Source organism: Fusarium proliferatum (genome assembly GCF_900067095.1).
Source record: "Fusarium proliferatum ET1 genome assembly, contig: FPRO_scaffold003, whole genome shotgun sequence".
NCBI classification, from domain to species: Eukaryota; Fungi; Ascomycota; class Sordariomycetes; order Hypocreales; family Nectriaceae; genus Fusarium; species Fusarium proliferatum.
In genome coordinates, this window is record NW_022194792.1 from 3,103,292 (window position 1) to 3,116,119 (window position 12,828).

Below are 12,828 nucleotides of genomic sequence, written 5' to 3' on the forward strand. Positions count from 1 at the left end.
AGCAATTGGAAGAAAGAGAAGAGAAACACAGATGAAGAAGAAAACAAGATAGAATATAAACGAAGGAGTGCAATGAAATGATTGCCGAAGCAACCGTCAGTGTCAGTGTCAGTTCTGTTCTGCGTCATTATCCACATTGCCAGTGCCGTGATGTGTCAGAACAGTCAATTTTGACAGCGGCAGCGGCAGTGGCAGTGACTTATGGATACCATTCAATACATAATTAGCAGTGGCTCTTTGGACTGAATAGTCATCAGTAATGTTAGTTCCTTGAAACCTGTCTCTTTGATCCCCCATCTTCTTCCTTCATCAAGATCCATCTTCGACTCATTTACATCAATAAACATACAGCAGTTACTTTACTCCAGAACTATCAACAAAACCACCAGCCCTTCAAGCTCCCTCAATGCCTCAATATGCCTGAGTACACCACCGAATATCTTCAGTATTGGGGGGATGAATGGATTGCTCGTTGGCCAGAGGGTCACTGGGCTTTGGAAAATATAGCAAGGTGCACATTGCAATACCTGAAAATATACACGAACTTCGATGTCTGCTCCGGACTGTCGACAAGCCCTTCCTATAGATACAGGACTGAGCGTATCTTTGGCGTCGAATGGACACCACATGAGGCTGATGGCACTACCAAATACGAAGTCTCATGTGGCTTCAGCGAACTCGCCTGGCTGGAAAGCGAGTGGGCCAGGGATCGTTTGGTAAAGTTCGAGGAGCCATACTGGTCGAACGAGCTTATTGCAGAGGGCCAGTTTATGTGCGGCTGTATCTCCGGCACTCTTTTCAAAATGGTACTTTGGATCGATTGGGTTGAACGACGCTGGGACCGAATTGTCCGTCAGGTCGAACGTCTGCTCACGGCCCACTCGGAACGTGAAGCAATTATTGAAGAAGAGCTGGAGATATCCTCTTGAGGATGATAACCCAAGGAGATCCTTAGCCAGAAGACGTACTCCGCAGAGTCTTTCTTGATCGACTTACACCAAGCTTTGGAAAGAATCCCAACATACGGTATGGAGATCGGGATGAAGATGCATGAGATGATGCCAAGTCTTGTTCACTGTCAACATTCTCACGCAAGTTGTAAGCTTCTTACATGTCCCGTGACCTCTTACTAATTGATCATAGATTGCGCCAAAGGTCCAGCCTAGTACCTCTGAGGTGCGAATCACTCGATCGCAAGGTCACCTTCGCTTGATACCAGTCAAAAATGGTCTGCCACACCTATGTTTCTTACGTTCTGTTCATTTTCCAGTGTGCTAACCCTGATTCGTTGAACGTATCAATCAAGTCAGAGGAGAAGTTAAGGAAAATCGCTTCCCATTGTGTCTTGCGATGGACTGTTAGTTTTGCTATTGTTGGGAGATTGCAGCTGGCTGTTGGTAGAGTATTATACTTTAAAGGGGAGTAATAGTCTCCTGTCTCTTTGCCAACGAAACTTGTATTGGTGTTTACAGCTTCTTCTGAATCTCATAGGATAAGATATGTCTTGGCGTTTCTATCTTGATAGCCAAGAAAATTGATTTTACTAAGAAGTTGTGTCTATTATGGTATAATCAATAGTGGTGTCAACTTCCATGGCAATGATGAGTCAAAGAAGGAGGACGTAAGGTCTGAAAACTCCCTTAGTTGGACCAGGGCGAAAAAGCAGTCCCATACAAGGCAACAGCTTTGCAATTTACACACTCCCTTATGATCAAACTATCAAACCAGGTCCGTGGAAACTTGACCTCAAGAAGCAATTTCTCGCTGAAAGGGGGTAAAGGGGGGTGGTACGACAACAATCACAATGACAACAAGACATGACGAGTAATTCACTGAACATATGCTTTATTAATGTGATGTTCAATCTTAACTTCGAGAGACGCTGCAAGCTCTCAGTGTTATATGCATCGATTGACGCCTTTGCTTACCTGAATAAATGGCAGACCCGAATGCCTACGTACCTAAGCAAATAAAGGATCTGCAGTATCAGGTTAAGTTCGGTAGATGAACTGGCAGTGCCAAACACTGTGGTGCCAGTAAAGATCTGGGAAAAGAGCAAGCAAAAACAAGGCCAGTGGGGATCTCCTTCACTGCACACCCGATTCTATTCGCCTTTCGCATCATCTCCTATACCAAGTGCTGAAAGGCAACCTCACATACGTGTTGCTGTATTTGTGTAAGCTTTTGGTCTACAGTATTCTCACCTATCTTGACTGACCGAGAAAGAACACAGTCTTCTTCCATCGCCGACTACGCCATGGCCTCCCAAGGGCGCGACAGGCTGATTCTACGAGAAGACATCATTAGCGACAACAAGGTGGCTTCTTCAAGAGATCCCAGTTCAGTCCTGCGCAACCATATAATGCTCACCAAGGAAGAGAAACTCGCTCTCATCCAACATGCCCAAGAATATGCCTCGGTTCTGGTTCACCAACGAGGACAAACTACCGCCAACTCGGAGAAGCTTTTGAAGAAGTTCTACGCCGAAATATTTCTCCATTGGTCAACTTCGCAAAAGAGAAATATTGGCCCATCATCCACTTGTCGCGAAGATTCGCAGACTCTTGTAGGGTCCAGAAGATGACTTGTTCCAAAGAAGCTGTTAATGGCACCACGCAAAAGTGTGGCAAACCTGTTTATTTAAGTTTAAGCGTTAATAAAGACGCTGAGTCCATAGAGTGGACTTGGAACGACAGTGATGGTCGGAGTATTGATCCAGATCGTATTGAGTTTGAGCCAGGCCTCACCGTCACTCAAGCCAAGATCAATGCTATTCACAACTACGACAACCATGAGCGGCGGCGAATCAGTTCCTACAACACTCAGCATATCATCTGCGCTACGCTTAGCATTCTAGTCAAGTGGGCAGCTTGTGGAAGTGAGGGTCCGCTCAAGATCGAGCCAGAAGACATGGTCAGCAGAATCCAGCCACTTGTGCTTGCATCGGACCTTGCCCGCTACATGGCCTTCACGTACTCTCGGATTGTGGAAGACATGGATGGAGAAAGCGAGGGTGGAACTGAAGACCCTGACTCTGACTGAAGCGTGTTCGCAGCGCTTCGTAATACTGAAAGGTCATATGTAGATGAATGAAGAACGACTACAATATGATGAACAAGGCATACACCGATACACAAAGGGGCACTAGATTTAGTTGATGATAGGAGACATAATAGTATACCGGCTTTAGTTTTACCGAAAGCGAGATAATGAGATATTATAATATGACCCCTTTTTATTTTGATAAAGACATGCCGGTGGACTTCAACAGCACGCGACAAGCCTAGAGATGAGGACACGGACTGTGGCAACTACTCGACACGTATCACTTCTAAGCCCAGAGTTTGATGTTGGTCTTCCTGAAAACACAATCTGATTTGATCTAGAGCCGGCGAACGACAAGTATTAAGGCTCGTCATTGCAAATCTGATTCCTTTCAGCTAAATCGCAATCTAACCGTGCCGTAACGGGATAGATCCACGGAAATATTAACCATTTCAGCCACGCCAAAACATCATTTGATCTCGTAAATGTCCGGTAATGAAACTCAGGTCTCCAAGGGAAATAGTGAAGCGGTCTACTGTGACTTGCTTTCATATAGTTTGGTATACCTCCCCATTCTGAGAAAATGTCAACATTCAACCACTTTGTTCAGAAAAAGGAGAAACATACCGCTTACGGAGAGTCTTTTCACGACCGAGGACATGGTTTCGCATGTTCTTGGCTTTAGAAGCAGCTTTTTTTATTCTTCTGCGGGCCTGGCTCATCTTTGCTTTCATTCGTTGCCCGTATTCCTCGATGGACTTTTTGGCTCGTTGTGAAAACTGTGACGACCTTGAAGATTGATCAGATTTGGAAGGACTCAAAGATCTTGAGGGCCACGAAGACCGCGACCATAAGGACCGTATCGATCCACTCATTGTGCCAAGAGAAGTATGAGAGGAGGTTTGCGAGTAGTAAATGGTGTCGTGATGCTGAGGTTGTGGGCGAAGTAGAAAATGTAGCAGCAAGGAGTGAAGAAAAGGAGCTACTGAACAGTGAAAGAGATGTCCAAAGTCAAGTAGAGAGCATGTCCCTATATACATGTCTTGAATGGAAAGTACTTTCGGGTCACTAGATAGCCGTGAAATGGTTACAATCTCTGATTCGATTTACTGTCACTTACACGTTAAGTATCTGATGAGACTCCCAATGAAAGACCTGTTCATTTCCACTCAAGAAACCCAAGATGTGAATTCAAGCCATGATTCGCCCAGCAACTAACCCAATAACGGCAACGATTGGTAAGTGTTGCGTCGTTAAGGAATCTGAGCCTTATTTTCACATTAGATTCAGAAGTTAAACCTCAAGACAAAGTTTAATATGTATCTCATGTGGCATTCTCTCACACAAGGACCCCAGGCTGGCCAATTGGGCACCAGTACTCTTTGAGTTCTGAGATTAGGAGAGCCTGGAAGCATAGTTCACCACACGCGTTCTTCGATCAGCTGGGCTTCCAGTAGATAGATGTATGAACTGCAACCACTGGGCTAAATGAATGAGATAGGGACGACAAGTGACGGGAGACAATAGTTGATCCTGAGATTTATTGAATAAAGCTGAGATGCTATCAAATGTGGCCGCTCGTACAAAGTCTTGCGTAAAGTGTATGTGTATGTAAAGATATGTCACTTTCAAGGAAGTGAGCAACACATTAAGCTTCAACCAACATAAATAAATATAGTCTACCTGGAATGGATGGCCAGAATAATGTGGATTTAATCGCTAATACAAAAAAATGATTAATTTTCGCATTAGATAGACGAATCTCAATCTGTGAATACTTGTTCCGTAATGCAGCACCTCTCGAGATCCAATCTGTCATTAGACTCTCAATATCGTACTCTATCTTTTTGCTTCGTATAAGTTTGTTTCCCTTCTTTTGAAAGTGCTGCGTTCCATTTCCCCATTTTATATTAAGTCTTATGTTTCTGTTTGGCGGCTTGCTTTTGGCCTTTTGTCCTGGTTGCTTTCCATGCAAGAACTCGCAATATTCACTGACCTCGCTCATAAGAAGCACCAAGTCCACTTATGAACTCGAGTGCCCCGGGGGGCAAGGAACATTAAGACCTTGAAACAGAGTGTGGAAATAAACTGGTCTAAAGGCCTGCTAAGATATACTAAACTTACCTAAGCCTTTCGTCCCTTAGGATTCAGGTCCTAGGTTTTCTTGACTCCTCTATAAGGGTGACGAGAATCTACATCTGGAAGACAGTGTCGTTTGGTATTGCAGTCGGTGCGCTGGATGACGATATTCAAGCATCTTGCTGTAAATACATTGTCAAGGTTGATGACCGGACACTGGCAATACCCTGGCCTGCAAAAGACCAAGCCTGATGCCCCTTGGTTCAAACGCCACCAGGTTCACGGTCGGGTTCACGGTCGAAATTGGGGCATGCCTGACGACACCCTGAATGACGATAGCACTGATGGCACGGGTTATCAGACGGATGAGAGTCTGAAGAGCACGATGCCTGTGTAGGACGCAGCAGCAAGCAAGTATGTCGCACCGAAAAACTGGAAAGCGCCCATTTTCATATCGATTGATTTTGAGGATCTTTGCTGGTTCGCGACCGGCGAGTATGCAAACGGCACCCAATACTCATACAAACCAATCACTGAACTGGGTTGGACGTGGTTCGATACACGCCCCATGGTTGAATTCTCGATCAAGGAAGCAAAGCAATACCCACCCCCCGGAGACCGAGCCTCCAACCTATTCTACAAAATGCACCCAAGCCACTATATCATCAACGAATTCCGAGGTCACTTCGGTGGCAACTGTGGGAAATACCACGTCACAGAACCTTACAGCTTTGAATTCGGACCATCTCAGTACATAGATTCAGACCAACTGGCCCCAACTCTCGAAAGCCTATTCAAGAACTCCCTCAAGTCTAGAGAGCGCACTAAACACGAAAGAAAAAAAATAAGATCGATCGGCACATTGTTTTCTTGACATGGGACTCCAGCCTAGAGGAAGACACCCTCGCACGTCTCGGTCTAGATTAGTTTTCACGACCGAACGTCGAACTCTTCGATCTCCAACAGCACTGCCTCCTCGGAACGAAAAGAAAATGTTAGGTAGTCCTGGATGCTGTTGGTCTCCGTTACAGAGACAATAGGCTCTATCGCGCCGGGGACAGAAAGAAAGGAGGCCATGAACTACTGCACAATGGTGCCAACGATACAATGTTTCAGATCCAGATTCTCCTAGAGCTTCAGTACATGGACCCAGAGCTGAAACCCAAACTTATAGCAAGGCTTATATCTGGGCAAGATCCGATGACTCCCATCACCACATGGCTCAACTTCGCCTGGAGAGGTAGCGTGCTGGACATGATGAACGAGCCGCTAGTCGACCTCGAGGAAGTCCCGCAAGAAACAAAAGCCCACCAGCTCACAGTCAGGACTGAGGCGCGTATGAACGACAACACTGTTCCCCAAGCTCCACCACAACCCAAACAGGGGCGGAACAAGAGGAGGCGATAAAACACTGGCCACTGCTCCTGATACTGACACATATCATTCAACCTCATTCCTCCTCCCAAATACGACTAATGGCGGGCGAGTAGGCTGGTGAGAAGTTGCCAGGTGGTAGTTCCACTGGGAGTGAATCAGGGCATAATGTCGCGATTCTGATTATACCTACCTACCCGAGCGGCAGAATGCTTGCCAGTTGCTGGCACTGCCTGACACTTCAAGGCTCGTCTCCTATAGTGTGCCTCAGGTTTACCACAGGTGAAAACTTTTCTTATGATGTTTACCATTCAACTCCCCAACTCCTTAACTCCTCCACCCCTCCGCCCCTCATATCCTTATCTCCCTCTACCATATCAATAGACCTCACAATACAGGAACTACGGTATTTCTATCTGCTCCTACTAGCACAATACCAGAGCTAACGTCTCCAGATGCCGGAATATTCTCAAGCATACCTCGATCACCTTGGCGAAGAGTGGATGACTCGATGGTCCAATTGCACACCAAGCATGAGAGACTATTCTAGAGTTGCTTTGGAGCTGATGGCAACCATCACCAACCCCGCAATCATTGATCGTCTCTCGGATTGCAAAGCCTATCTACCTAGCCTGTGACTGGACACAGGCGCAGTTGCTGGACTGAATCAGCCATTCTTGACAACGAGTTCAAATCGGCACCTGGTATCTTTAAATTGATTCAAATCACCATTATTTCTCCGGGCCTCGGTCTACGATCGAACTTGGTGGGTTTTTCTTTTTGCCGCTTTTGAGCATAGGTGTCCCCAGAAGGTCAATGGATATGGCCCTTGGTCGACACATTTCAGAAGCATAAAAGAAAATCAGGCTACTGTTATCCTCATTCTCGGTCTTCTGCAAGAAAATCAGACCATGGCTGAATCGGACGGGCCATGTTTCACTGACGAGTTCGTCACCAGACTTGAACACTGTAAGTTCGCTATCAACGTGAGAAACTGGCATCTAACCATCTGAACAAGCATCGATCCCTTGGGCTTCGAAGCGATCAAGATTTACTTTCAAAAGCAATGCAGTTGCGATGAAAAGGGCCGTTCCTGCCCCTGACGAGTTGCAATAACTATACCTTTTCCCCATCCTACACCTTCTCTCCGCACCATCATAAACCACAACTTTCATACCTATACGAGATATTTCGCAGTACCATATCGGCTGGTAAAAGCAGGAGATATATATCGTCTTTATAAGCAAGGCGGTACGATTTAGCTGCGGATTAAAGCTATTCTAGGACGGCCTGCACTCAGTCTCGGACGGACTACTTGGTCTTTGCATCCCCTCATCCTTCTCATCTCCATTCCCTCGCCAACTCTGATCCGAAATGGCGAACCCGCAACCCCCTGTCGTCATCATTATCGACGACGACGATGCTCTCATCCCTCATCCACGAGATCCGGTCCCTCAAGCTCCTCCTCCCCAACACCCCCCGCAAGCTCCTCCCATCCAAGGCATCTCAATTATTGAAGCCATTGACCAGACTGGATATAGTGCTGGGCGCCCCCCGATGTCCTTGAAGATCAGGGGTGTTTGTAGTGTTGAGCTAACCTTCTTTGGCCGCGGGATTGGAGGTTCTTATACGCCTCTAAGGCCGGCCAAAGAGTCATCATCTAGGTTTTCCTCTTATCAGCCTTATGCTGTAGCAATTGGTCAGACATCTTGGTATAATGTCTAAGTTGTGAGCTGGAAGTGTTATTTGCTGCTGAGACCTGTGGCTGAGAGCTTAATCCAGCCGAGAGAACCTAGCCCCCCGATGTCTATCCTCTTTTACGGAAGGATATCTAACACGTGCTGAACTCACAATTTTTATCGACCTCGCACAAATGATGCACGACGTCGAGGAAGGCCCCAATGTCCCATATCAACTCAAACACTGGAGACACTTCTGGGAACAGAATGCATTCAAGAACTGGGATACCACGTCGGGGAATACTGACGACCTGCCGCTTCGGCCCGTTACTCTACAAGAGAATCGAGTCAGGGTCGGCAAGCTCAAGGTCAACCACCCACCAAGTCTCGAATTTCCTAATCCACCTGGCCCGGCGCGACTTTCTGGCTGCCCCATCTATATGAGCGTGTCTCCTGCCACCAAAGACCAGCTCATTCAACTCATCTGGAAAGACGAGAACGGAAAGTTCATCAATCCTCGCTATGTGGAAATGGATATGCCAGTAGGAACCTGCATCGATCTTGCCGTCCTCAAGTTCGACCGGACCGCCACTTCGCGAATCCAAGAGTACAACAAGGCACGCATCACGAATGCTGCCCGCCGCCGGCTGATACATCTCGCTGCTGTAGGTACGGGAGTGGCACCATCCGTTACTGCAGAAGGCCAAGCACCAATCCTCGAGGTACCTGAGCTGGTCGGACACCGTGTTGCGGAGACAGCAAACATCTAGCAGACTGCGCTGGAAGCCCAAACTCGCCGTCAGCGTCATCAGTAAATCTCCCGCCTCTACCGCAGGTGCCAGAGGTGGGCGTCAAGTTGGCCTTTACCATTCAGTATATATGTCTTCATATGTTTGTCGGTCAGAGGCGAATATGTCGCTCGCTTCTACACTCGTCGCATGTGGTTCGACTCAACAGCACGCCGCGTTGATGAACCAGGGTTGTTGTTGTTGTTCAGGCTTCATGGCATCAAAAGCGGAAATGCGCGTCTGATATTTTGTTATGTTATAGTTACTCTTCAACCATCTATGCTATAGCCTTTAAGGTAATTAAGATTGCGAAAGCCTCTTGATACTTGACTCAATACAACAAGTTGACGTAAAACTTAAATTCAATATTCTTGTTGGAGCTCAACACACGTGAGGGTATATACTCAGCTTATTAGCTATGACTTTCCGGTTTATGAGAGTAGGTCTAGATATAAGGGGCTCTATAGCAAACTGTACAGACCAAATAGGCTTCCGTGGCGCCTTCATTATGTGTAGCCGTTGCATGACCGTTGGGTGTCAGTACCAGCCCAAACCTCCACCTCAATAGTAGAAGTACAGCTTTTCCATCGGTTAGAGACACAGGACTTCCGATTTAATCCGCCGAAGACAAGCCTATTCTCGTTTCCGGATGAAGTTGCAAACTTGGCTGATCATGACATAACTTGACAAACAGGGATAGGCAGTAGCAAACATCATTTACATGTGGCAAAACAACTGACTCAAGGCAACGCTCCTCTTCCGTTTTGGTACATGAAGTTTATATTTTGGCCCAAAGATGAGCCGCTAACGGCCAAACAATGACTTTGTGGAGTTTGAGTTTATGTGCCTGCAGCACCTGATGATAGACTTTTACGGGGACAGTCCGCTTCCCAATCGTCTCCCCGCGGTTGCCGGGAAAAGCAGCTGTCATGGTTCCACGAGCAGTCTTTGTTCTTGTGTGGCCTCGGATTACCCAGGTGCTTGGCAAGTCTAGATCTATTTGTGCGTGAGGTCGTGATACCCACATATGCCTCACCGCTGATGTGCTGAAGTGATTTCACAATAGAGGTAGGTCACTGTCAGAGGAAGCTTTTAGGCATAAAGATAACTGTTATACATTATTAAGGCTATTAATGCCAATCCTAGTAATACTGGCTGTTCAAAACAATCATTACCCTTTCATCATCATTAATTCCATCTCATGGTTTACCAAGATACTCCAGGTTAAGGGCTGTACTTCTCCCACTTGATCTTGGAAACATCCTTGTAGCACTTGGACTCAAGGGCGTACTTGTGGCTGGAGTACGATCCCTTAGGAAGAGTTTCCAACTCGGCACACTGGGGCACAAGGCGGATGGGAGCACAGCCCTTGGGAATGTTGCGCTGGATCTTGTTGTTTTTGTCGATGGTGAGGTGTGCCTGCTCAATGACGATGAAGTGCTTGCCCTGGTAGTATTCCAAGCTCTTGTTACACGCCACAAAAGTCTCGGGCAGCAGATATGTGTAGGGGTCCTCGGGCTGGTTCAACTGAACACCGGGTGTGCCGGGCTCGAAGTTGAGAGTAGCACCGAAAAGGTTCTTGTTCTTCTTGTCGGCCACGAGAGCGATGCCATTGGGAGTCAAAGGAGTGCCACCGTCGCTGATGATAGTAGCCTCGCCGTTTTGGCGCTCCTCCTTGGTACCGTTTTGGTAGAAGATACGGCCGTCCTTCTCGATAACTCCGACGAGGGCGAGGCCGGCTCCGGTGTGAATGCTGGTGAGCTCGGTGTTGTGGATGGGAGGATGAAAGTCCTTGGAGTGGTCTGTGACGTTGACGACGAGCTTGAAGCCCTTTGATGTCGACCGTGAAGGGTATTTGGGGTTCACGTTGATGTGAGGCTGGACCGGTGAGGCCGCTGCAAGGCCGAGGAGGCTGAGGAAGAAGGTTGAGGTGAGCATGGTTGTTGAGAGGTAAAATCTGAGAAGGGAGGATGGGAAGAGGATGACAAGAAGCAAGTTAATGTCTTGTCTATGGTGTTTGTAGTCTTTGAAGAGAATTGATGATACTAGCAAGCCAAGAAAGAGAAAAGAGCGATGGCCGAGTGCTTTAAATGTTTGCCTCAAAATCGTCCGTCCTGGTTCTCAGCTCAGCCGATGTAACGATGAAGTCCATCACAGCTGGGCTGGCCGATCAGAACCTGGAAGTGGCTGGCCTAGCTGGCTAGCATCGTGAGGTGACTAGCGGACCCTCAGTGGGTATTGAGCCCATCAGTGGTCAGAGTGGAACCGGCTCCAGTGGATTGCAGGGGGTTTAGCGAATGGCTAGAGGGATCGCCGGTGCGGGGAGTTCCAGCCGTGGCCAAGTCGGGGCCTTTAATACGAGGGTCCTGCCGCTACTACTTCATTGGATGGGTGTTTCTCTCCGGATGGACAGAAGAGACAGATGCCATTCACGATGTTGAGACCAGTATCAGAGGCAAGATATACAAATATTACTATAATGCACTGACTACCTACACAATCTCAAACACACCCAAGCAAGCAAATGAATATCGTCATGAAAAGGTCCAGTTCTTCTGACGTCAAGAGATTACGATGCTCAATCCCTTGTTTCGAAACATGAGAAGATCCCAGTCCAATCATTGAAGATCCGATATCCATAATTAGCTTCCTTTTTTATCTTTCAAATGCCATTCTTCCGTCACATGCTACGATATCCATTGGTCTTTTTTTTTTTTTGTCCCTCGCCGATAAAACCCAAATCTGTGGATCTAACACTAACGATTAGTTAAGGTAGCTAACGTACATGCACAGGCGAGACCGATGCCAAGGAATAGGATACGATGGTCTTTGTTTGACAGGACGGAGGCTGGCCTCAGCCTCATGTTACGCGAAATGGCGGTCCATCCTCATCATGGACATTCCGTTTTGTCAAACGTTGAGCTCCATCGCGTGGCATTGCAGTCGCAGGGGTTGGCTCACTAGTCCATTGTCTGTCAACGTTTTATGACGTTTTTGTTAGGATCTCAACAGATCTTTACGAGATGGCGGTCTCAGATCCCTTGAGATGATATCACCAGGGTCTTTTTGTATGTGTCACTGCGATGATCTTTCATGTCCTGCATCGTGAATTATATCATAAATGTGGTTCATATCTCAATTATGTGTAGCCTGTTCATATGAGATCACCAACATTCCTCCAGAATAGTATCGTTAGAGTCGGAGTTTTCAGGCGAGCATTTTCTTCCAAACGTAAACTCAATCTCGATGCCCTATCATGCAACTAATTGAAGCATAACGTTACTTGGTGGCGGCTTAGACGTGAAAACACCATCATGATCATATGATGCTAGTCAGTCCAAACCTCTCATGATTTGAAATGGTATTTGGTTAGTCAATGTCTATTCTTGATAACCGTATCCTCAATTCCTCCTAGCCTAGGAACCAGGCTCGCTCATGGCTTCAACGGCGTGGTTTGGTTGTGGAGAATGTCTTCAGTCTAGACCTGGGCGAGCTGACGACTCTCTCCATTTGTATTCCACTTGTTATGGTTTAGGCAGTAACTCTACCCCAAGCTGTGGCTTGATGACGTCGTTGAGGTGTACCGAGTACTGCAATGTCTATGCGTCAGGTTGAGAGATAAAGCATTGCTTGTCTGGGTGTAGATGCGGTGAGGCAACTAAAAGTCCTACGGTATTCTCTCGCCAAGTCTGATATCTCGAAAAGCCAGAGCCTCAGTTGGAGGTGGTGGTCAGACTGTCAGGTGTTGGTTGCAACTTATTACACTTCGCCAGGCACAAGTTTACCTTTCTACTACCACCTCCAATAAGCAACCGTCGGAACTCTCAAGGGAGATAATTAGAGTACACCATCAAATCCATTGA

General features: G+C 46.9%; 5 protein-coding genes across 5 annotated transcripts; 4 read left to right on the forward strand and 1 right to left on the reverse strand.

Moving 5' to 3' along the window:
* Window positions 1-77: 77 nt before the first annotated feature.
* On the forward strand, window positions 78-929 carry FPRO_06033 (uncharacterized protein; the record flags this gene model as incomplete). The annotated part of the gene is made up of 2 exons (XM_031229099.1): window positions 78-107; window positions 267-929. The coding sequence occupies 2 exons, from the start codon at window positions 78-80 to the stop codon at window positions 927-929; spliced, it is 693 nt and encodes a 230-aa protein (XP_031079369.1).
* Window positions 930-2,257: 1,328 nt separating this feature from the next.
* On the forward strand, window positions 2,258-3,042 carry FPRO_06032 (uncharacterized protein; the record flags this gene model as incomplete). Its single annotated transcript, XM_031229100.1, has 2 exons — window positions 2,258-2,566; window positions 2,623-3,042. 2 exons carry the CDS (start codon window positions 2,258-2,260, stop codon window positions 3,040-3,042), a joined length of 729 nt encoding a protein of 242 aa, XP_031079370.1.
* A 3,189-nt stretch (window positions 3,043-6,231) lies between these two features.
* Window positions 6,232-6,531, forward strand: FPRO_06031 (uncharacterized protein; the record flags this gene model as incomplete). Its single annotated transcript, XM_031229101.1, has 1 exon — window positions 6,232-6,531. One exon carries the CDS (start codon window positions 6,232-6,234, stop codon window positions 6,529-6,531), a length of 300 nt encoding a protein of 99 aa, XP_031079371.1.
* A 1,341-nt stretch (window positions 6,532-7,872) lies between these two features.
* On the forward strand, window positions 7,873-8,947 carry FPRO_06030 (uncharacterized protein; the record flags this gene model as incomplete). Its single annotated transcript, XM_031229102.1, has 2 exons — window positions 7,873-8,210; window positions 8,281-8,947. 2 exons carry the CDS (start codon window positions 7,873-7,875, stop codon window positions 8,945-8,947), a joined length of 1,005 nt encoding a protein of 334 aa, XP_031079372.1.
* Window positions 8,948-10,189: 1,242 nt separating this feature from the next.
* FPRO_06029 (uncharacterized protein) lies at window positions 10,190-10,903 on the reverse strand (the record flags this gene model as incomplete). The annotated part of the gene is made up of 1 exon (XM_031229103.1): window positions 10,190-10,903. One exon carries the CDS (start codon window positions 10,901-10,903, stop codon window positions 10,190-10,192), a length of 714 nt encoding a protein of 237 aa, XP_031079373.1.
* Between the last annotated feature and the right edge of the window lie 1,925 nt (window positions 10,904-12,828).